Source organism: Notamacropus eugenii, chromosome 6 (genome assembly GCF_028372415.1).
Source record: "Notamacropus eugenii isolate mMacEug1 chromosome 6, mMacEug1.pri_v2, whole genome shotgun sequence".
Taxonomy (NCBI): Eukaryota; Metazoa; Chordata; class Mammalia; order Diprotodontia; family Macropodidae; genus Notamacropus; species Notamacropus eugenii.
The window spans coordinates 204,701,327-204,722,922 of record NC_092877.1 but is presented as its reverse complement, the minus strand read 5'-3'; the positions used below and the strand labels follow the sequence as shown (position 1 = coordinate 204,722,922).

Here is a 21,596-nt window from a genome sequence, read left to right as displayed (position 1 = left end):
TTCCACCCTGGCCTGGGTTTGGCATGCAGATGTTCATTACAAAACCCAGGATGATTGACAGCTCTCTTGGGATTCAGACAACACACCTTCACCCCTGTCGAATGTCCTTTGGCCCCTGCCATCCATGATGGAAGCCTTCTACATTACTGCAGCATTTTTATAATCCTTCAGATGAGCATCAAACTCTCTAAAAGTTCCTCCAGGGCTAAAAATAAGAAGAATGTTTAAAGCCTCTTTGCTTCGATATTCTCTCAGCCTTGTAGCTAATTTAGAATCTATTGATCCTAGTGCCAATAAACAGTTTATCTCTTAAAATTGTCAACTTAAAAAAATATCTTTGCTGTCAAATTAATGCCTTACAGTTGACGAACATGGTTCAGGATCCTAGTAGTGTATCTTACAGTAACTATTTTATTATACATGTGTTTTGGTTTTCTTTAAATCAAAACTGACCTGACTGAAATGCATTCACACAACCCAGCTCATTTCATAAGCCCGTAGAAGTATTTTAATTCACGTGCTAATTTGCTGCCATCCAGTGGACTCTGGATTCAGGATCAGTGGCTGTGTTTGGACCCTATAGGCTGGTCACTGGGCGGATTTTGACCCTGCTTTCCCTAACCACCTCAGTAACCAAAAACAGCAAAGAAATTACGTAGTATGAATTGGGGGTGGGGGCAGGGAATTGACACTGCACCATCTGATTAGCAAGAATCAGAAAGCAATTCGTGATTCATCTGAACGCAGCGGCACAGACAATGAAGTTGTGACATTTCCTTCCTTGTTAAATGGAAAAGCATAGAGTTGTTACTGGAAAGGAATTGGCTAGAGTTATAGTGAGTGTCACGCATCACAGGGCACTGGGGAATGAATTGTATCAAGTCATTACAAAAAGACTAGCAAATCAACTCATTCTTTGAGAATAGCAAATGGTATAGATAGGTGGGTGGATAGATAAATGGATGATGGATGGATCGCTACATAGAGAGATAAGTGAATGGATAGATAAAAAGATGAATTAATGTATGACTGGATAGATGGATGGATGGATGGATGGATGTAAAGGTAGCCCCCAATTTAAAAACGGGATGAGTTCAGAAAATTAATTTGTAAAGTGATTGTTTGAAACTCCAAACTTGCTTCATCCAGCCTGTCAAATAAACATTTATTAAACACCTACCACTGTGCTAAGAACTGAGAATGGAACAAGACAACCCCTGCTCTCAAGGTTCACAATCTCATCACAATCATTTCCCCACCAGCACAATGTAAGCAGTGATAGCAGATCTCTCCAGCAGCCCAGAGAGGTTTATTTAATCCAGAATGTACTAGAAGTATAGAACTATTAGAAGTAAAAAACCTGACCCCAGGAAATTTTGTTGACAGTTCCAACTTGAGAGGCTAGGCAGGAGCTTGTGTTCCCCTGCAGGTGGTGCCTCTCTGGCCTGGAACAAAAATGTTAGTTAGGGTGGAAGCTGTGGATTATGGAGGGTTATAAGGCATTTAACACTGAAAGGGCTTTAAGAGATTATCTAGGTCCTAGATTCTAGGTAGTAAGAGTACAAGTAGTGTCCAAGCTGGGGATCAGATGCAGGCCTTCTGACACGAAATCATCTGATTTTTTTTCTGTTTTACTGTATGGGAAATGAAAGAGGCAGGAATGGGGGTTCTATATAGATCAGAGGATCTTCATGCTGGAGACAATCTGCTAAAGAGTTCTCTGGAGAATCTCTCTTCTTCTTCTTCTTCCAAGGGGCCCAGGGGTTAGCCTACCCATTTTGCTCTGCATTGCATTTACGTCAGGGTTTCTCTCCTGCTTTGACGGTGGAACAGAATATCATCTCATAGCTTCTTCCCTGTGTTCCTGTTCCTGCATTACGCACAGTCTCCCTTCAGATTTTCTCCCCAAAAGTCACCCACAAGCACCCATGCTAGGTCTCTGTTCTCAAAGGACTGAAGTTAACTCCATCTACATTTTAGAACTTAACCAATATTTGGTATTTTATCCAGGCTCTGGGCAGGGATAGAGGGCTGTGGAGAGAGGAGAAGTGCTCTAGTCTGGGAGAGAAACATCTGAGAAGGCTCAGGGATGTTGGCCAAGGACCAGCAAGAATAAGAGTAACCTTTCTTTCTTCTCTGACTTGGTTCCACCAGGTCCTATCCCTTAAACCCCATTCACATCTAGCTCTGGGGCGAGGTGAGATTCAAAGATGGAAATGGGTAAGAGGGTAAAAGGAAGTTTCAGATAGCAACCGTAGAAGGAAACAGCTGAAGAAGAATCTGAAACCATGCATGGGGAGAAAAGGGGGAATTCCTTTTGCCACCAGAAGCAACCATGCAGCTGCTCTTAAAGAAAGAAAATAAAACCAGCAAAAAAGGAAAGGCATACGAATGATGGTGACTGCTTATATTTTATTTGCATCTCCCTTTCTAACTTCACCCTAAGAATACTTTGCCTTAATTTGAAGGAGGTGATGAAAGAAGAGTTGTTTGTTTTGACTTCAAGGCTCACAGTACCTGAAAGGAGACTTAAGTTAGGAGAGTAACTGCCCTCTTTATGCCCTCTAAGATGAAAGTTTGCTCACTGTATTCTTTTCATAAGGAAGCTCTCCAAATAATAGGTGCATCCCATCCCAAGCTCCCCTGGATATTTGGTTGATATTTGAGTCTAAATACTGGTGAAAGCTTCTCTTTACTGTTTATTCTCCATCCCCAATACTGTCACTTCATGGATCTCTGTTCCTGTAATAATGTAATTAGTGTTCTGGGCAATTCAAGCCTTCTCTGACAATGCCAATAATCACGTCGGGCATTTAGAGATGCTTTTAAGCCAAGGCTGTCTGCAGCACTTCAGAAACAATTACATCTGTCATCAGTGGTTTATATGTGAAGAAGCAGGAGCTGCAGAGCAGCTCAGTAACACTAATAATCCATCAGGGAATTGACAGCAAAGGCAGGGAAGTTCTAGACTCTAGATTTCTTCCAGAATTAGTTACGTGCCTCCAAAGGCATTTTTCAATAGCCCCATGGAGCCTCTAATTCAAAATCCTCAACTGAATGGCTCCTACCCTTAGATACCAAATAAGATCGATCACACAGCTGCGCCTACAGTCTATTCCAGGGTTCCCCAAACCACAGATTGAGTTCTACCAAATAAAACATATCTTGGATCTTCATCTGGTAGACTTCCAAACCAGCTGCCACCACCACCACTGCCTCCTATTTTCTGGGATTTCTTGGGGGAGAGGAGCAGCCAGAAGCAATGCCCTTTTTCTGTTATGCTCAATGACAACCCATTCCTGTCCCCTGCTAATTCCCAAATGATCTCAAAGCTTTGGGGCAACAGAGATAACACTTCCTTATAAAAGATCTCTATCCTATCTTACAAATTATCTCATCAATCAATAGATCTTTATTAAATATCTACTATGTGCTAGCCACTATGCTAAGGGCTGGGGATGCAAGCGCAGAGAATGAAACAATTTCTATTCAGAAGGGGTTTACATTCTAATGGGGGAGACAACAAATACATGTAATTCATATATATATGTACATATATATATATTACACATATAGACATACACATATATGTATGTATGTATATATGCAGCATACATAACAAGATAAATACATATATGTCTATAAACAAAATAGTTAAATACTATGTAGTTTGGGACAGAGGGTTTAAGGAAAATTACTTGGGCAACAATGTGTAGAATGGAATGGAGTACCGAGAGCCTTGCGATGAAGAGACAACTCAGGAGGCTATTGTAATAGCTTGGGTGAAAGGTGATGAGGGCCTATGCCAAGGTACAAAATTCCTCACAATGCTCAATTCAAAGGTCCCTACTAAAAATCTGTGGTTCTATGGGCTTGGTACAGTTTCATGCATATAAGGGGCACTCCATAAGAATTTGAAGTCATGATCTTACATTTGGGCATCCTTGTATTCCTCTGATACTCTAGGCATGAGCTAGCGTAAAGAATATAGCCACAACTAGGACTTTTTGTGCCTGGAACAAATACTACACACTGCACCTGGCATAAGCAGCACAAGACATGCTCTCAGTTGAGTAGGGGTTGGGAAGAAGGGGGAGTCAGAAGATTCTCATTCTAGAATACTGCTTCTTCTGAGACAGACTGCAGGTGTAGGCAAAGGTTAAGCAGGAACAGTAAAGAAGAACTTATCCCAGTTCAGTCAGTATCAGCTTCCGATTTCAATGCATCATTCTGGATAACTATGCCCAAAGCTCCATGGTTTTTGATAAAGGACTGCATGAGCTGAGAGAGTCCTCCGAATCTGGCATCCTGCGACAAAGCCCTGCTCACCTTATCCTAGTTGTGGTTCTGGCAAGGATCAAAGTCTAGGGAAATAGCTACCAAAAATCTTTGCTCTTATGCTTTAGGAAAAAAACTAAGTTTTATAGTGTTCCCGAGTGCTTATATAATACAAATCACCAAGGGGATTTTTATGTTGCTGTTCCATTTTATTTCATCCCACATTATGACAGACAGATAATTATGCTTGTGGGAAGGCTGGGAGCTAAGGGGATGGTCCAGAAGCCCTTTACACGTCCATTTCAAATCTTTGATTCCCTGGTTCCAATGTTGCCGTTGATAACCATAGTCCCATCCTAGCCATTGTTTCGCTCAAAGAACTCTGAGTAAGAAAGTCCTCAGCCCTCAGAGCCTTTAGCTGGCCCTCCCTGCTGTTGTAGTAACATGTTGGGTTCTATCTGTGGGTTGGAGTAATTTGGGGGGATTATAGGATCATAGATTTAGAACCAGAATGGTTCTTAGAAGTTATCAAGCCCAACCCTCCCTTTAACTTACAAATTAGGAAACTGAGCCCATGGAAGTTAAGTGGCTTACCCAGAATCACACAGCTGCTAAGTGTCTGAGGCAGGATTTGAACACAGGTCTTCCCGATTCGAGGTCCAAGTTTCTATCCACTACACCAATTCTGTTTGTTTTTATTTTCTTTTATTTTGTCTTGGACCTCTTTGGCAGCCTGGTGAAGTCTATGGACCCCTCCTCAGAATATTTTGAAATGCATAAAATAAAATATATAGGAAATAAAATAATAAGGAAAACATTATAATATTGAAATAGCTATCAAAATATTTTAAATATAAAGTTCATGAGCCCCAGGGTAAGACCCTTATCTATATACCATGCTGCTTCTCTCTGCCCACAGTTTAGTGAATAAGACATTGACTTTTCTCTGGTCTCCCATCAGTGTTTCTTCCATAGCTTTGATAAAATAAACCTGCCTTTTAATAACATTGAATAGAGCATGAATTAATCTCTTCACAATCTAGCATTAATTAGCATTCTCCAGCAGAGACTATGGAAGCTGCACAGACATAAATCATGTCAAATAAAATTATTTTCTGTTGCTCTGATAATGAGATCCACAGCGTCCTGGAGGGTGAATAAAAGGTCTGTTCCTGAGAGTGGAAAGTCAGAGAAAGTCTCCTGGGAAGTCTAGGGAGTGGAGAATCTTATTGACAGCATGGGAAGGCCACCAGCAGCCTTCCTTTCCTTCACCCCACCCCAATCCCCTTGGTTTCTTACTGCTTGAAGATGGATGGGATAAAGTTAGGAATTAAGGGAGGGACATTGGAGGCAGGAAATGGAGAAATAAGTGATACTACTGTTTTTACCTACAACATGAGCAGCTGCTGGTTTGAGGACTGAGTGGCTAACTGCCTCACTTCTTTCTCCAAGGTGGGGAGGGGAAGGAAAGAGGACGAGAGGCTCACAGAATAGAGATGCCAGCCAACAGTTTATTTTTTTTACCCCAAAGATCTCAGGGCTGAGGAATCTGCTGTATTCCTTTTCCCACCTCCCTGTGACCCCTGTACAGTAGATGTTTCAGATGTAGGTCAAACAGTAGAACAAAAGTTCTTCACCAGGGATCCATGGATAGTCTTCAGGGCATCCATGAACTTGGACGGGAGAAAAGACCCTCTCTCTTTATTTCAATGTAATTGTTTCCTTTGTTATCCTATGTATTTTATTCTATACACTGAGTATCATGATTCTTAGAAGGGTCCATTGGCTTCTCTAGCCTGCCAAATAGGTCCATTACACACACCAAAAAAAAGATTTAAAATACCTGCTATAGAATTGGTTTGGTTTATTGATGATGCTAACAACAGCCTTCTGTCCAGTCACTGTGAAGGATCAGAGGGATTTCTGGAAGTTGCTCACTTAGGACCCAGTTCATGTTTAATCTCTAAGAGAATTCTGTCCCTGGGTTGCTCTTTTCCCTTTGCCTTCAATCTACTTCTCCTGTAGTTCACAGTTTTTTGATGTTAGTTACAACTTGCTAAGAAAGAATGATAATTACCAGGGAAATCTGATATCTGAAAAAATTAGCAGCCTGATGGACAAGAGTAGTATTAGTATTTCAGGTGGTGGGGTAGAGGAGGGAAAACTAGACTTGGGGAATTTTAGAGCCTTCCTTTTCTTCACTTCTGTGCTGAATCTTCTAGTCTAGAACTAGCCTAGCGCTGATTTGCTAGATGCTGTCTGAGCTGCTTTTTAGGGCTACTTCATATTCTCTGTGGTAATAAAAAACAGGATAGGAAAGCCAGGAAAGTATGAATGCGTAATGATATAAGTAATTAGAGAGATTGTCAAATAGATGGATGGATGGATGGATGGATGGATGAATAGATAGATAGATAGATAGATAGATAGATAGATAGATAGATAGATAGATAGATAGATAGATGATAGACAGATAAGTAGATCTAAATTCCCAACCTGGGGATTTAAATTAAATTCCCAAGCACTTGTGAAGGAAGCATCTACATTGGGCTAGGCACTGCACTCAGCATTGAGTATACAAATACAAAAGAGAGACAGTCATTGACTTGCAGGAGTTTGTCTTCTATGAGAGAGGTACAATATGATCACTGGTAAAACAGTGTAGGATATCTACCCAAAAAAATACAGAGTAATGGAAAAGAGAGTAGTAGTAGTATGCTGGTAAATATTCAAAAATGGGTTTCCCCAAGACACACTTTTAATTGTTAACATTTTTTCCATTGCTTTCTTAAATCTAGACGATCAACAAAATAATAAACCAAGCCCTGATTTTTAGTGTAGATTTCTGAAGCATAAATGCTCATAATGAAAATTTAACAGTGGCCCCTTGAGAACACTTAGGAGCTGGTTCCAGTGTACCACCAGGGAGAGTATCCCTAACAACTAGGGGACTTAGAAAAGGTCTTTTGAAGGAGGTGGCATTTCAGCTGAATCTTGAAGTGAACAAGAGTTTCCAAGAGTCAACAGTAAGGAGAGAGAGCATTCCAGGCAAGGGGAACAGAGCGAGGAGATGAGACACATGGGGGACAAAAAGAAAGCCAGTTTGACTGAGTCCCAATGTACATGGGGATGGGGGAGGGATAACGTATAATACCAGGAAAGACATTCCAAAGCCCAATTGTGAAGAAAACTCCAGAGCTTGTATTTTGAAAAACTTCTATTAATTGTGAAGAAAACTCTGGAGCCTAACAGGGATGAGGAACCGCTGAAGTTTCTTGATCACAGAAGAGATATGGTCAGACCTGCGTTTAGGATTTTCATTGTAAATGTTGCACAGAGGATGGAGAATGCTGTGGAGAGGAGAAATACTGGAATTAGGGAGATTGGTTAGGAGGCTATTGCAATAGTCCAAGAAAGACGTGATGAGGACTGGACTATGATGGTTGCGGAGAGAAAGGGGTGAATGTAAGGGATGCTGAGGAGGTAGAAATTACTGTAGGATGAGAGGGGTGAGTGAGAGTAGACTTGGAAGATCACTCCTGGATTATAAATTCAGGTGACTGGAAGAATGATGATACCCTTGATAATTATAGGGAAGTTAAGAGGAGGGGTGGGTTTAAGAGAAAGATAATGAGTTTTAGGTCAGACATGTTGAGTCTAAGGTTTTTGTGGAGATGCCCAGGAGACAGTTATAGATGTGGTGCTTGACTTTAGCATGTAAGGAAATGGTGGTTAAATCCAATCAAGTTCATGAAAAGGGATAAACAGAAATAGCAAAAGAGACAGAGAGAGAAGGGAAGCTAAAGACAAACATTTAAAGAACAAGAGTTAGCACAATGTAGAACACTGGCCTTGGAGTCTCAAATACCTGAGTTCAAGTCTTGATTCTGATATGGCTAGCTCATCTATCCTGGGCAAGTCACTTATCCAAGGAAACTCACTAAAACAACAAAGGATTTTATTTTAGCCAACTCTCCCAGTATATTGCCTTCTACTTTCACAGTGCTTTTATCAAAATTGTTAATAAAGTTTAAAAAAATGGAAAAGGCTGGGCTGGGTGCTCTTTGAGCAGCTATGTGATCCAGTGGATACATTGCTGGACTGAAGTTAAGAAGATTCATCTCCCAGAGTTCAAATCTGGCCTCAGACACTTACTACCTATGTGATCCTGGGCAAGTAACTTAACCCTATTTGCCTCAGATTCTTCATCTGTAAAACGAGCTGGAGAAGGAAATGGCAACTTACTCTAATATCTTTGCCAAAGAAAGCCCCCAAAGGGTCATGACAGCTCACACAAGCCTGAAAATGACTAAACAACAAAAAGTGCTTTTCAACATCATTGCTTAATCTAGGATTATTGAGTAAGTGAATGAGTGAATAAGTAAATTGATGAATGAATGAATTATAGCTAGGTAATCCCCAAAATTAAATAAACATGGTAAGAGTGGGGTAAGAAGATCCAGTACCAGCCACTGGACTATTGGAACTATTCACAGAATTAGCCTGTAAACTAGAAAGCAAAAGGTTCTTTCTTTATGGCAGGAGATGGTAAAAGATAATGAAGGAGGATTTTAATGTCTGAGTCTAATATATTGGAGAAGTGATTTTTGATCATTTCATATCAAATTCTCAGAATCAAAACAGACAGGATGCCAAGGCAGAAGGCAGCTCCTAACACTGGTTCCTGACTGACTTGAAATCCCTTAGTGGAAATCCAAAAGATATTCCCAGTCTACCTTCTCCACTGAAGTTCCCAAGGCAACATTTCATTTTGCTAAGACAAGTATGGCTTCAGATATGGAATCTAAACTAGAGAAATATGCTATATCCCCTACATCCTCTCCCTTTCACAGGAATGTTATCAAAGCAACAACCCTTTCTTTGTCTCCTGTCTATCTGTCTCTGCCTTTTTCTGTCTACTTCTGTCTCTCTGTCTCTCTGTCTCTCTCTCTCTCTCTCTCTCTCTCTCTCTCTCTCTCTCTCTCTCTCTCTCTCTCTCTCTCTCTCAGCACTCAGCAAGGGAAACCTGAGTCTGAATCCTCCCTCCTGACATTTGCTGGGGGAGTGACCCCAGATAAGTCAGTTAACCACTCTTTCAACCTCCATTTCTTCACCTAGGGACACTTTAGTCAGAGAAACAGTACCTGTCATAGGCTTGTTGTGAGGATCAAATGACTTGACATCCAGAGCATTTTGCAAGCCTTAAAGTGATCTATACATTTTAGTCATTATTATTAATGATTATCATTATTCAAAAGCCTCAAGGTGAACAGTAGCCTCCAAACCTGTTTCTTAACCCTCTCAATAAATGTTTCTGCCTTCTACCAAACTGAGGCCGGCACAGCCCTCCACAGTATTTCTAGGGAGCTTCTCCAAGGCCCTGCTATAATTAGAAGTCAATTAAATTAGAAGCCATTGATATTATGCTTGGAAGGCCTCCAGCAGCTTGGGCTCTCTGAGGGGGAGCCTTTCTGCCTTCTCTACCAGCTCAATAGAAACCCAAAGGAGCGCTCTGCTGGCCTTTGAGGGAAAGGAGCAACGTTTAGGGAGTGCCTGTTCTGAGGGAGGAGAGACTCTGCCCCTTTCCACTGGGTTTTCTTTTTGCAGTTGCCCCTGCTTTCATCTTTCGCACTCTCCCTTTCCCACCCCTTCACTTCCTTCACCCCACCCCAACTGCTCCACTCCCCTCCACCTCCAGGAGTCATTTCCTGAAGCACTGAAGGTACCACACCACTCTAGCCTTTCCCCTGAGCTTCCTGCCCTGACCTGCTCCATGGCTGGAAGGCAAACATACACTGAGTTCACTGCTGGGGTGGCAGGCTCTTTAATCTTGTCTCAATCTATTTAGTGTTTAGAAATGTAAACTTTGGGGCTCTCTAAGCTAATTTAATAGTATTGTAGAGTATACTCCAAAAAGGAAAGACGACCAATAATTAGAATCTTTCTGGGAGGTTTTAAGATAAGGGCTTTTAACCTGGGGTGCATGGACCACCCCTCCAAGAGGCCTATAGATAGATTTCTATGAGGGGGTCTGTAAACTTGCATGGGAAAAAAGAAATACATGTTTATTTTCACTCATCTTTTTTTATTTTATATATAATTTTGTTCATTGAAAAACATTATTCTGAGAAGGGATCCATGGGCATCATGAAGGGGTCCATGACTTTAAAAAAATGGTTAAAAGCCCCTGATCTAGAAGAACCTAGAGCTCTTTACAAGATAACATCAAAGGATCATCATTGTGACTGCAGGGATCAAATGTCACAGCCACAAATCACAGCCAAGATGTTTAATTTGTGAAACCCTTTGAGCAATGCCTCAACTTCCCGTTTATACCTTAAATGTGATTTCCTTTATCCCAGGAGCTTTTGAGGGGAAGAAGGGAGGTGACCTTCCTTAGCACCTGTAAACTCTACCTACTCAATCACCATCAGTTCTTGTTCCAAGCTAAAGGAAGAATGCCCTTCTAAAGTTCTGCTTATCATGACAGAATAGGAAGATGATAAATGTTGGAGAGGATGTAGGAGAGGTGGAACAGTAATTCATTGTTGGTGGAGCTGTGAGCTGATCCAAACATTCTGGAGAGCAGTTTGGAACTATGCCCAAAGGGCTACAAAAGTGTGCATACCCTTTGACACAGCAATATCGCTTCTAGAACTGTATGCCCAAGAGACCATAAAAATGGGAAAGGGTCCCCCATGTACAAAAATATTTATAGCAGCTCTCTTTGTGGGGGCCAAAAACTGGAAATCAAGGGAATGGCCATCATTTGGGGAATGGCTGAATAAATTGTGATATATGAATGTAATGGAACACTATTGTGCTATAAAGAAATGATGAACAGGAAGACTTCAGAGAGGCCTGGAAAGACTTATATGAACTGATGCTGAGTGAAAGGAGCAGAACCAGGAGAACTTTGTGCACAGCAATGACCACAGTGTGCGAGAGTTTTTTCTGGTAGACTTGGAACTTCATTGCAATGCAAGGACTTAAAAAAATTCCCAATGGTCTTTTAAAGCAAAATGCCTTCCACATCCAGAGAAAGAACTATGGAATTCAGAATGTAGCAGATCATTTTTTTGTGTGTATTACATTTTGGTTTGTTATATGATTTCTCCCATTCATTTCAATTCTTCTACACAGCATGACTATAGTGAAAATGTATTTAATAGGAATGTAAGTGTGGGACCTAAATAAAACTGTATACCATCTCAGGGAGGAAATGGGGAGATGGGGAGAAAGAGGGGGAAAAAATCTAAGTTATATGGTAGTGGTTGTAGAACACTGAAAATAAATAAAATTAATTATAAAAAAAAGTTCTTCTCATGTTTTAGTGGCAATTGACTTATGAAGCTTAGTGTTTCAGGTGCTTTACTGAACCATGAGTAACAATGGGTAGCCTTTTTTAGAGAACAAGATCATAGACATGACTTGTAGAAGTTTAGAGAGGGAATGAAAGGGGTTAGATTGAGTTAACTCCAAAGTCCCTTCCAAATCTTTCCATATTTTATAAAACATAGACGTTAGGTCAGATCTCTTCCTGCTTCTGTAACCATAATAGAAGTGAGTAGTGGTAGTGGGTGAAGTTCTTATCCAGGGTGTTGAGTCCAAGTCTCCCCTTGCTGAGGGGCGCAGAGGCCAGGATGGAATCTAACAGAGCAGCTAATGTTTAGTGTTTTTGAAAAGACCTGAAGTTTTTACAGCCCACACCACATATTAAACAATTAGTCACTAAACGTAGAGTTTTATAATAGATTCTTCAGTGTTCTCCAAGGATCTTTTTTTTTTCTGGGATTTACTCCCATGAGTGGGTGCACTTCTGGGTTAGGGCCATGGAATCAGCCCCAAGGTAGGAAGAAATGGGATTTAGTTTGAATACAGCTTTTCTTTTTTGGTGTGCATTATTTATCCCTGTGTTTAGTTAGCACTACATAATAGCCTGATGGGCCATACACAACAGTAACTTGCATTTTTCTTAAAGGCAGTCTTGTTCACCAGGTTGGCAGGAGGAGAGAGCATGCATTTACTCATTCAATCATTCACAAATATTTATCGAGTCAACTACGTCCAAGGGTACCGTGCTAGGTATATCTCCAGGGGGAACGAAGTTAGTTCCTGGAAGAAAAGCATTGAGCTTTGTATTTAAAGCAGGGGCAGAATGTCCTGGCAAAGCAGGGGCTTCCAACAATTCTGTGTTTGGGTCTCTGCATTGTACTAATGAATCGTGTCTTTCCAGGTGAATATCTCAGAAAATATGGCCAACGTGAGTGACTATAAATGGACCCATTTCCTTCCCTTTCTGGTGGTGAGTATGTCTCGTCTCTAAGATTAGATTTCTTTTTGACTATTTCAATTTACTCCTTCCTCTGCTCACTTTAAGCAACTCTTCATATTTGGGTATAGTGAAGCTTGATTGCAAATAAGTTTTATGAGTCTATAGATTTTTAGCCTTTTTCTCCACCTATCCCCAAACCACTAAATGTGGAAGAACAGTTGGTATGAGAGGTGCGTAAAGCATTCTTTCACATTTTTTTGTTTTGCTTTCTTATTAATTAAAGGGATCAACCCTTTACTTACTTCTTAAAGAGGTGAGACTTATTCGCTGAATGGGCACTACCTCACTTTAAGTGAGTACCTGAAAAGGCCTTAACCTAAAAAGGCAAGGATCTCCCACTGCATCCTGGGCAATCTCCAGTCATCTTGATGAATATCTGGTCACTGGACCCAGATGGCTCGGGAGGACAAAGTGAGGCTGGTGACCTGCACAGCCCTACCTCACTCAAAACAAAGTCAAGTGCAAGTCATGTCATCATTTCTCTGATGTCATGGTCCTCTTCAAAAATGAAGGACAAACACAATATACCTAGTTGTGGTCTATTGTGCTGTGAGTGCCTAGACTACAGGCTAGCACTCACATAAATAGACTTGGGCCATGTTGGGGTGGGGGCTAGGGGACAAGAAGAAGCCAAGGTGGGAATTTCCCATCAAATAGCTATATATTCAAGTAACTCACAGGATGGGTAACACTAGAGCTGGGTATTGGGTTCTACTACTTATATCCTCCCATATGCAAAGGGGAGAAGGATCCTTATAACTACAAAGCTTACAAATGTTAATCTAGTTAATATGCAGACATGTGCCTAAAACTGTGCATTATACCTTATGTGTCTATGCGAATTTGCCCTTATATTACCTAAGCTTACCAAAAAGGACTAACCAGAAAAAAAAGAAATTCTGCAAGAGAGAGAAAGGGAAAAATAAAAAAGTAATAGAGAAAGAATGTTCTTAATTTCACAGAAAGGAGAAAAAAATCATAATGAAGTGTATTATTGAGAACTCCTTTTGTAAAAAGCATTGTTATTTCATATAATCATGGCTGTAGTGCTGGAAAGGATCTTAGTTCCCCCTACCCCCATTCTAGTTACAACCACTCAGTTTACAGATGGGGAAACTGAGGCCCCAGGAACTTTAGTGATTTGCACTAAGTCATACAGGTAATGTATAAAAAAGCTGGAACTTGAATCCCGATGCTTAAACTAAAATCCAAAGTTCTTTACATAGATAATTTTGTAGATAATTCAATTCAAAATATATTTATTGGATCAAATAAGAAAATATATGTGAATCGTTTTATAAACCTTAATGTCCTAAATTAATACCGGACATCATCATTATTACTATTAGTATCATGATGACGTACCTATGTGAATTGGTCCAACATCATTAGGAAAATAAAGTGTTCCACAACAAAAACTGACGAAGAGTCCTTATTGGTAACCATGTTGGAAGAAAAATTATGAAGGGGACCTCACAAACTGAATAAACACTCTACTGAGTGGGTCCCTTCTAAAAACAAAAATACTCATACATGCCCCCCCCCACCCTTGCTTCCTCCTCTACTATCACAATAGAAGCTATGGAAGACTTAAAGACTGTTCCCCTTCCAAAAGGAAATCTGAGATGTCTAAGTACTTGTCTTTGGGCAAATGTCTAATGTTTATAAAGGGTCAAGGAAGGCCGACGTGGATTCCTATTCTTGGTGACAGGTGTCTCTGATGTACCCAGCCAGCGCTGAGTATTCAAACTGTGGAGAGAATGAGTATTACAACCAGACCACAGGGATGTGCCATGACTGCCCCCAGTGCGAGCCTGGAGAAGAACCATATATGGTAAGTACTGAATTCATCGCTTTGACCAGATTATTTCCCAAAGGAGACCAGCTGACTAGATCACTCCTGAGAGAACACAAAATACCAAGTGCAAGGGGAACAACCTGTTAACCTGATGTAAAGATTCCAAAATATGGATGGCTCTCTGCTTCATATTCACATGGCTTGGATATATTTGATCTTCCTCAATAACTAAACATTGGGATTAGATAGCATAATCTCCAGTGATAGAGCCTATTCTTAGTAGGATGAAGATTATTGATATCTTCTTCCAGCTTGATTTAACATATTTCAAGAAATCTTCACCAAGTATGACAGGAATTCTTTTTAAAAAAGGATATCTGATCATAGGTTCTGCACCTGTTCTCTTTGGGTAGAAAGTCCACTATATGTAACCCTATTAGAAAGTTAAAACCGAAACAAACAAATAAAACCTTTCAAAGGTCCATGTCATAGGGTCTTAGATTAAGACCTGAATGAGACCTTGGAGGTCGTTCAGTCAATAAACATCTATTAACCACTTACTACGTGCAGGCACTGTATTTTCTGTGAATATACTGTACATCTCTTTTTTATGTGGGGCAGCTAGGTGGTGCAGTGAATAGAGCACCAGTGCAGGAGTCAGGAGGACCTAAGTTCAAATCTCACCTCAGACACTTGACACACTAGCTGTGTGACCTTGGGCAAGTCACTTACTCCCAATTGCCTCATCCTGGGTCATCTCCAGTCATCCTGATGAATACCTGGTCACTGGATTCAGATGGCTCTGGAGGAGAAGTGAGGCTGGTGACCTGCACAGCCCTCCCTCACTCAAAACAAAGTCAAGTGCAAGTCACGTCATGATTTCTCTGATGGCAGGGTCTTCTTTGGCAACGAAGGACAAACACACACACACACACACACGCACACACACACATTCTTTTTTTTTATAAAAAGAGGCAAAAGAGAGTCTCTGGCCTCACAATCTAATGGGAAAAATGACAGGCCAACAAATCTTTACAATCTATATATAAAATAAATGGGAAATAATTAACAGAGAGAAGGCACCAATAAGAGAAGATTTCCTCTAAGAGATGGGATTGTAGTCGGTATTTAAGATAAACCCATAGGCAGAGGTGAGGAAGGAGAGTGTTCCAGGCAAAGGGACAGCCAGAGAAATTAGTTCAAGCCTCCCTCTCACTTTACAGTAGAGGAAACTGAAGCCCAGAGAGGCTGAAGTGACTTGCCCTTGATCATACATGTTGTCAGTGAAAAGATTTAGGGCAGATGTAGGATGTAGACCCCAGTCCTTTGGCTCCAAATCCAGTCCTCTTTCCACTGTACCAGGTTACTTCACTTCATGGGCAGATGCCAGAAGTCAGGTGCCAGTGCCCAACTTTATTAATAATTATGATTGTATTCCCCTTCCAGTTCCCCTCCTTCTTTCCTCATACATATAACTACCCATACAAGTGTTTGGAATAATGGAGAACTCCTATTTACTCCTTAACTGTACCTGGGTGGGTGCAGGCCGGCTGATCCCAAAAGCCTAATTATTTGACTGTGGAGAAGTTGCATTATCTGGCACAGAGTGCCAAGCAGTGACGAAGACAGAGAGTGACCAATAACCCATGTCAGTGTCCCATAGCCAAGCCAAATATGGTGGCTGTCAATGGTGAACTTAGAGGAACAACCTGTTAACCACATGCACAGAGACAAGCTGGGGTCCAGCATGCCTCAGAGGCTATAGTAAGCCTCACTTGCCTTGTGGACTGAAGATAGTAAAATTTTGTCAAATGAAGATGATGATATTAGAACCATATGGTTCTTGTGTTCACAGGGTTGTTGTGAGGTCAAAATGGATAGCATTTTAAAACCTTAGAGCATTATATAAGTGCTAGTCATTATTATTATTAATATTATTAATAATAAATAAATGGAACAAGTACAAGCAAAAGTATGGGCATCCCAGAGATTCCATGATAAAATTAACCAGATTACCCAGATTTTGTTCAGCTTTTCCTCCTATTGCTCTTCTCCTTCATTTTGCCAAAAAAACAAACAAACAAGCTTAGAGGAAGTCTTCAAACTTACAAATGTTTGTGGGGAAAAAATGATATAAATTTTAAAATACAAGCTGACTCTGACCTTCCTATAGGAAAAAATTTTTATATAAATATAAAATATACAAATAAATTCATATCCAATTTTTTATATAAATAAACAAGAAAACATCAATTTACTTTGCTAAAAATTATATAGCAGCGGCAGGCGTTATAACATAGTGGAAAGTCAGCCTTGAAGTCAGGAAGACCTGGGTTCTAGTCCTTCTCCTAGTATGTATCATCTGTAATCTGTGGAACCAGGGACACATCGCTCTCAGTACCACAAGGAGTTCTCCAAGAGTATAAAGTACCAAGTAATTGCCCACCTGTGTTGGTAGAGGAGATTTACGCATTAGAAGTTCCCGATGCTAATGAAATCACAGGTACAAACAAAAAAGCCCATATCTGTAAAAGGTATTTTCTTACATGTATATAAATCTATTAAGTAACTAACAAATCACATATATTTTATTTAACTTATTTATCTGAGACTTGAGCAAAAGGACCTGTCCCATAAATTGGGAGCCAGAGGGACCTCTGGGACTCTTTGGAGGTCAGAAGTTAAAGGTCCAAAGGAAGGAAGGCTGCCTGAGATGCAGAACCAGAGGGTTCATGCCCCAGAGCATGGCAGCAAGCTGACTAATGGGCAGGATGTGTGCTGATGACGCCAGAAGTGTGGACAAGCAAAGTAGAAGCATCGCGCTTTGATCACTTGCTGGGTTTTCTTTTTGTTACAGACCTGTGGCTACGGCACCAAAGATGATGATTACGGCTGCGTCCCCTGCCCCTCAGAAAAGTTCTCCAAAGGAGGCTACCAGATATGCAGGCGTCACAGGGACTGTGAAGGCTTCTTTCGAGCCACTGTCTTGACTCCAGGTGACATGGAGAATGATGCAGAATGTGGACCGTGTCTCCCTGGGTAAGGACTGAATGTTGTGGGCTCTCCTTTTCTTTTCTAGACAAAATCTTGAGTTCCATAGAAGAGACACTCTCCAGAATGAGATGAAACATCTGTAGACTTTCCCTGATGAAGATGCAATTTTAAATGTTTTGTAATGAGTAATTCAGTCATTTAAACTAGTCTTAATATGCAAGGCAGTTCTAATATTAACAGCCTAATCCTAGATTCAGGAAATATGAATTCTAGTAGGGATGACTGCTGAAATCTAGCTATGTAACAGTAGGCAAGTAATTAAACCATTCTGTGCCCCTGTTTCCTCATCTGTAAAACTCACCTAATGCTACCTGCCCTGAATGCTTCAGAAAATTGTCATGAGAACCAAATTGGGGGTGGGGTGAGGAAATGCTTTGGAAAATTAAAATCATTCTCTGAATTTAAGGCATTACTATTCATATATTATAGAAGGCATGGGTTAAAAAAATTCTGGATCTTGCTTCAAATCCTACCACTGATGCTTATCACTTGCTTCCTAAGGCCTCAATTTCTTCACTTGCAAAAATGAGGAAATTGAACTAAATCACCCTAAACAGCTCCAGACTATTTAGCCTGAAATGTTCAGAGGGCTACTGAAAATAAAGCAAGGGCTTTAACTCCACTGTACTTCACTACATCGGAAGGCTTTGGAGGGAAAGGTGTTGAAACATGACCCTGAAAAGTCTCCTCTATAAAAAAAGTAAAATAAAGTGAAGCTGTCAAGTCCTGACGTTAGAGCTACAGCCTAAAAAGGTTTCTACTATGGACATTGTTGCTAGCACCCTCAAGTGGTCTGACATATGATAATCCTGCTATCTATGTGGTACTTAGAAATGGGGAGCATAGTTCGGTACTTCAGTAGTAGCAGGGGAGCAGATTGGGAAAGAGAAGAAAGAATAAGTGGAGTAAACCGAGCCAGAACTTTGGACTGTACGTCACAAGTGACCGGGTCTATAAGAAATAGAATGTAAGCCCTATCCTTAATTCCTTTTCATTCTTTTCAACTCAGCAAACACTTATGGAGTGCCTACTGCATGTTAAAACATGGCAAACAGCCCCAGTTTTAGCACTGTTTCTGAGATGCAGAAGGTCTCTACTTCAACCTGTATTTAAAAATTGGAAAAAGTCAGGCATAATGGTACATACCTGTAATTAAAACTACCAGGGAAGCTGAGGTTGGCAAATCTCTTAAGCTTGGGAGTTCTGAGCTGCCTTGGGCTGTGCCAGCAGGGTGTCTGCAACAAATTTGGCGTATGGTGAGCCCATGGAAGCAGGGAACCACCAGTTTGACTAAGGGAGGGCCAAACAGCCTAGGTCAGACACAGGTCAACGTTCTGTGCCAATCAATAAAGGGATCTGACCCATGAGTAGGCCCAGCATTTCCAGCCAGGGAAAGAAAAGGGAGAACCAATCTTTAAAAAAATGTTTTATAAAAGCAGGTATAGAGGTGTCTGGAAAAATTAAAACATTTAGAATATGTGATATAACAAAAGCCATCTTCATATAATGATGTCCTCACAGAATATGAGAAGAAATTGAAGGAGAGCAGTACAATGGAATCCTTAGAGCAGATGATTGAACTTTACTCCATTTCTTTAAAAATGTGTTCATATTTTCTCCCAAGATATTTCTTTGAATATTCTTTCCATTTACGCATTAGAAGTTTCCTATGCTAATGAAATCACAGGTACAAATAAAAGAGCCCACACCTGTAAAAGATGTTTTCTTACATATATGTAAATCTATTAAGTAACTAATGAATCACATATATTTTATTTAACTTTTTATTTGAGACTCAAGCAAAAGGACCTGTCTCAGAAATTGGGAGACATTGGGAGCCCTTACTGGTTGATAGAATTAGCCACATTTCCATCATGGGTTAATTGCATCCATGCCAACAGAAAAAGAAAAAGAATAGACCTGGCCCATTACTAAAAATAATCCATCCCCAAAGCCTGAAAAGGTAATGCGGAGCAATGGATAGAACACTGGACTAGGAGTCAGGAGCCCTTGGATCCAAATCCTACCTCAGACACTGGCTAGCTATATGACCCTGGACAAATCCCTCAACCTTTCTGTTTCATCATCTGTAAAATGAAGGGAAGAGGGTAGAACTTTCTGACCTCTAAGGTCCATTCCAGCCCCAAAACTCTTATCTTAGGAGATCTACAAAGAACAGAGTTGTTGGCAAAGAGGTGAAAAGTAAATCAATAATCATGTAGTTGAGGGACAGAAATTATGTCTTCAGTTACAAATATTGGGACAGATGAAGCCATGGAAGAACCAAAGTTTTTGTGCCCTGGGGTGTTAGGAGCTATTTGCTTAGGGCTCTGAGCCCCACATCTGCTTCTGTACACATTGTAGCAAGAGTGTCTATGCCACAGCTAAGCATATATATGCATACATACATACATATATATATACACATATATATGTATACATACACACACACACACACATACACACACACACATACCCTTTATGACTTTATGAGAGCCCTTTTCCCCCTCTCCAAGACTGTAAATTAGGAAGAATAAGAACTAATTAGAGGCACAGGTCCAGTAGATTTCTCTATACACCAGATGTGCACAACACCCAACAAATAGATTCTTGTTCAGATATTATTGGTCTGATGTTGACCATCATATCAATTCATTTATCTCATTGCTTTTACCAATGTGAAATTCTGTCCTCCGATGCTACCAGTCAGTGCAATGAGGATATAAGTTGAGCTGTAAACTTCATACTGACAAAGGTTAATCTAGGGTTTTCGAGGCAAGTTTGCACCTCAGAAAGGAGAGAAAAATATATTCTTTAGAACAAGGAAAAGGAATTATGTCATAGCAAGAGAGAAAGAAGTTAAGCAAACTGAGTCTTATTTTGGAATGCCCCCATTTAAGAAGAGCAAGAGGACAGCTTTTAGCATATTGAGTAAATTCTTTATAGAGGATTATGGGAAATTATGGACAAGGATGTGAGGACAGAGAAGGACTGTGATCTATATCAGTGGAAGAGATGTCCATACCAACCAAAGTAGACCCAGTGAAATAGTGGCCATTTAATATGAGCTCCCATTCTCTCCATCTCAAAACCCTTTGACATCGTCTCCCAACTCTCCTCATTTTCCTCAACGACTGACAAAGAAATAGCCCTTCTCTTTGTCAAGGTCAACCCCTGTGCATATGTACCCAATCCCAGCCCCTCTCATCTTCTCCAGCAGATTACATCCTTCTCTCTTGCAGGTAATGGGAGAGGGGGAAAGAGAAAAAACATAGAGTCAGTTTCCAGGTTAGTTCTGAGCCAAGATACTGCTATTTAAAATAAACCCGACCAACCCCATGGCTACCCAAACCAAAAGCAATGTTTCATTTCCATCTTCTTCCTTACCACTTAGTTTTATATCTTATGTCTTTATGTCTTCCAGACACATTACAAATGACTGCTTCCCTTCTCTCCCCTTTTGAAATTAAATCATTGGTCAATGTCTGATCCAAGAGAACTCCCTGAGGTCAAGGATTATTTCTCATTTTTATCGGTATTCCTAGTACCTAGCATAGTGCCTTGTTCCTTGTAGGCACTTGATAAATAAATGCTAGTTAAACTGAATAATGGTGGGACATCCCACTTCCTTGTTTTTCACTCCTGCTTTGAAGAACAAAACTCAATCTTCCATGGCATTTTACTGGGAGGAATTGAAAAAAAAGAATTGGCAGATTAATTTAATTAGATTTATAAAAGGCTGTTTATCTTTTCTCAATCCACTGTGGCCATTAGGCTGTGGATCCATATTACCTTCTATTTATCTTTATAACTCCACAAGTATCTTTGGCCTTCCCTTCTTGATTGTGGTTTGGCAAAAGGCTCTTTCCTCATTCACTACAGGCTTTACCATGCATCAGTATGTGACAGTGGCACTCTTTTGAACAATAGCCAGTACATGGGGCTTTCCTATCTAGAAGGACGCAGGGGGTGGACCAGGGATTGAAAAAACAAAAAAGAAATGAAAAAGAAAAAGGAGGAGAGGTCAGATTTCAAAACCACCTCTCAGGATCTGCTTATGTACTAAAGATGCTCAGCTTGCTGGTTTGACATGCCTTGCCCCTCTACCCTTGAATGAGCCTATAGAGGATG

General features: G+C 40.5%; 1 protein-coding gene across 6 annotated transcripts in view; it reads left to right on the top strand.

Moving 5' to 3' along the window:
- The window catches only part of EDAR (ectodysplasin A receptor), a 120,919-nt gene that overhangs the window by 63,320 nt on the left and 36,003 nt on the right, over window positions 1-21,596 (top strand). For 5 of the 6 annotated variants that reach the window (XM_072621831.1, XM_072621833.1, XM_072621832.1 and 2 more), the window contains 3 exons: window positions 12,515-12,583; window positions 14,325-14,447; window positions 17,269-17,450. In XM_072621831.1, coding sequence (XP_072477932.1) covers window positions 12,533-12,583; window positions 14,325-14,447; window positions 17,269-17,450 — 356 coding nt within the window. In that variant the 5' untranslated portion in view covers window positions 12,515-12,532. Of the gene's footprint in view, window positions 1-12,514; window positions 12,584-14,283; window positions 14,448-17,268; window positions 17,451-21,596 lie in introns of those variants that run through there. The other variant, XM_072621835.1, reaches the window with a different exon arrangement.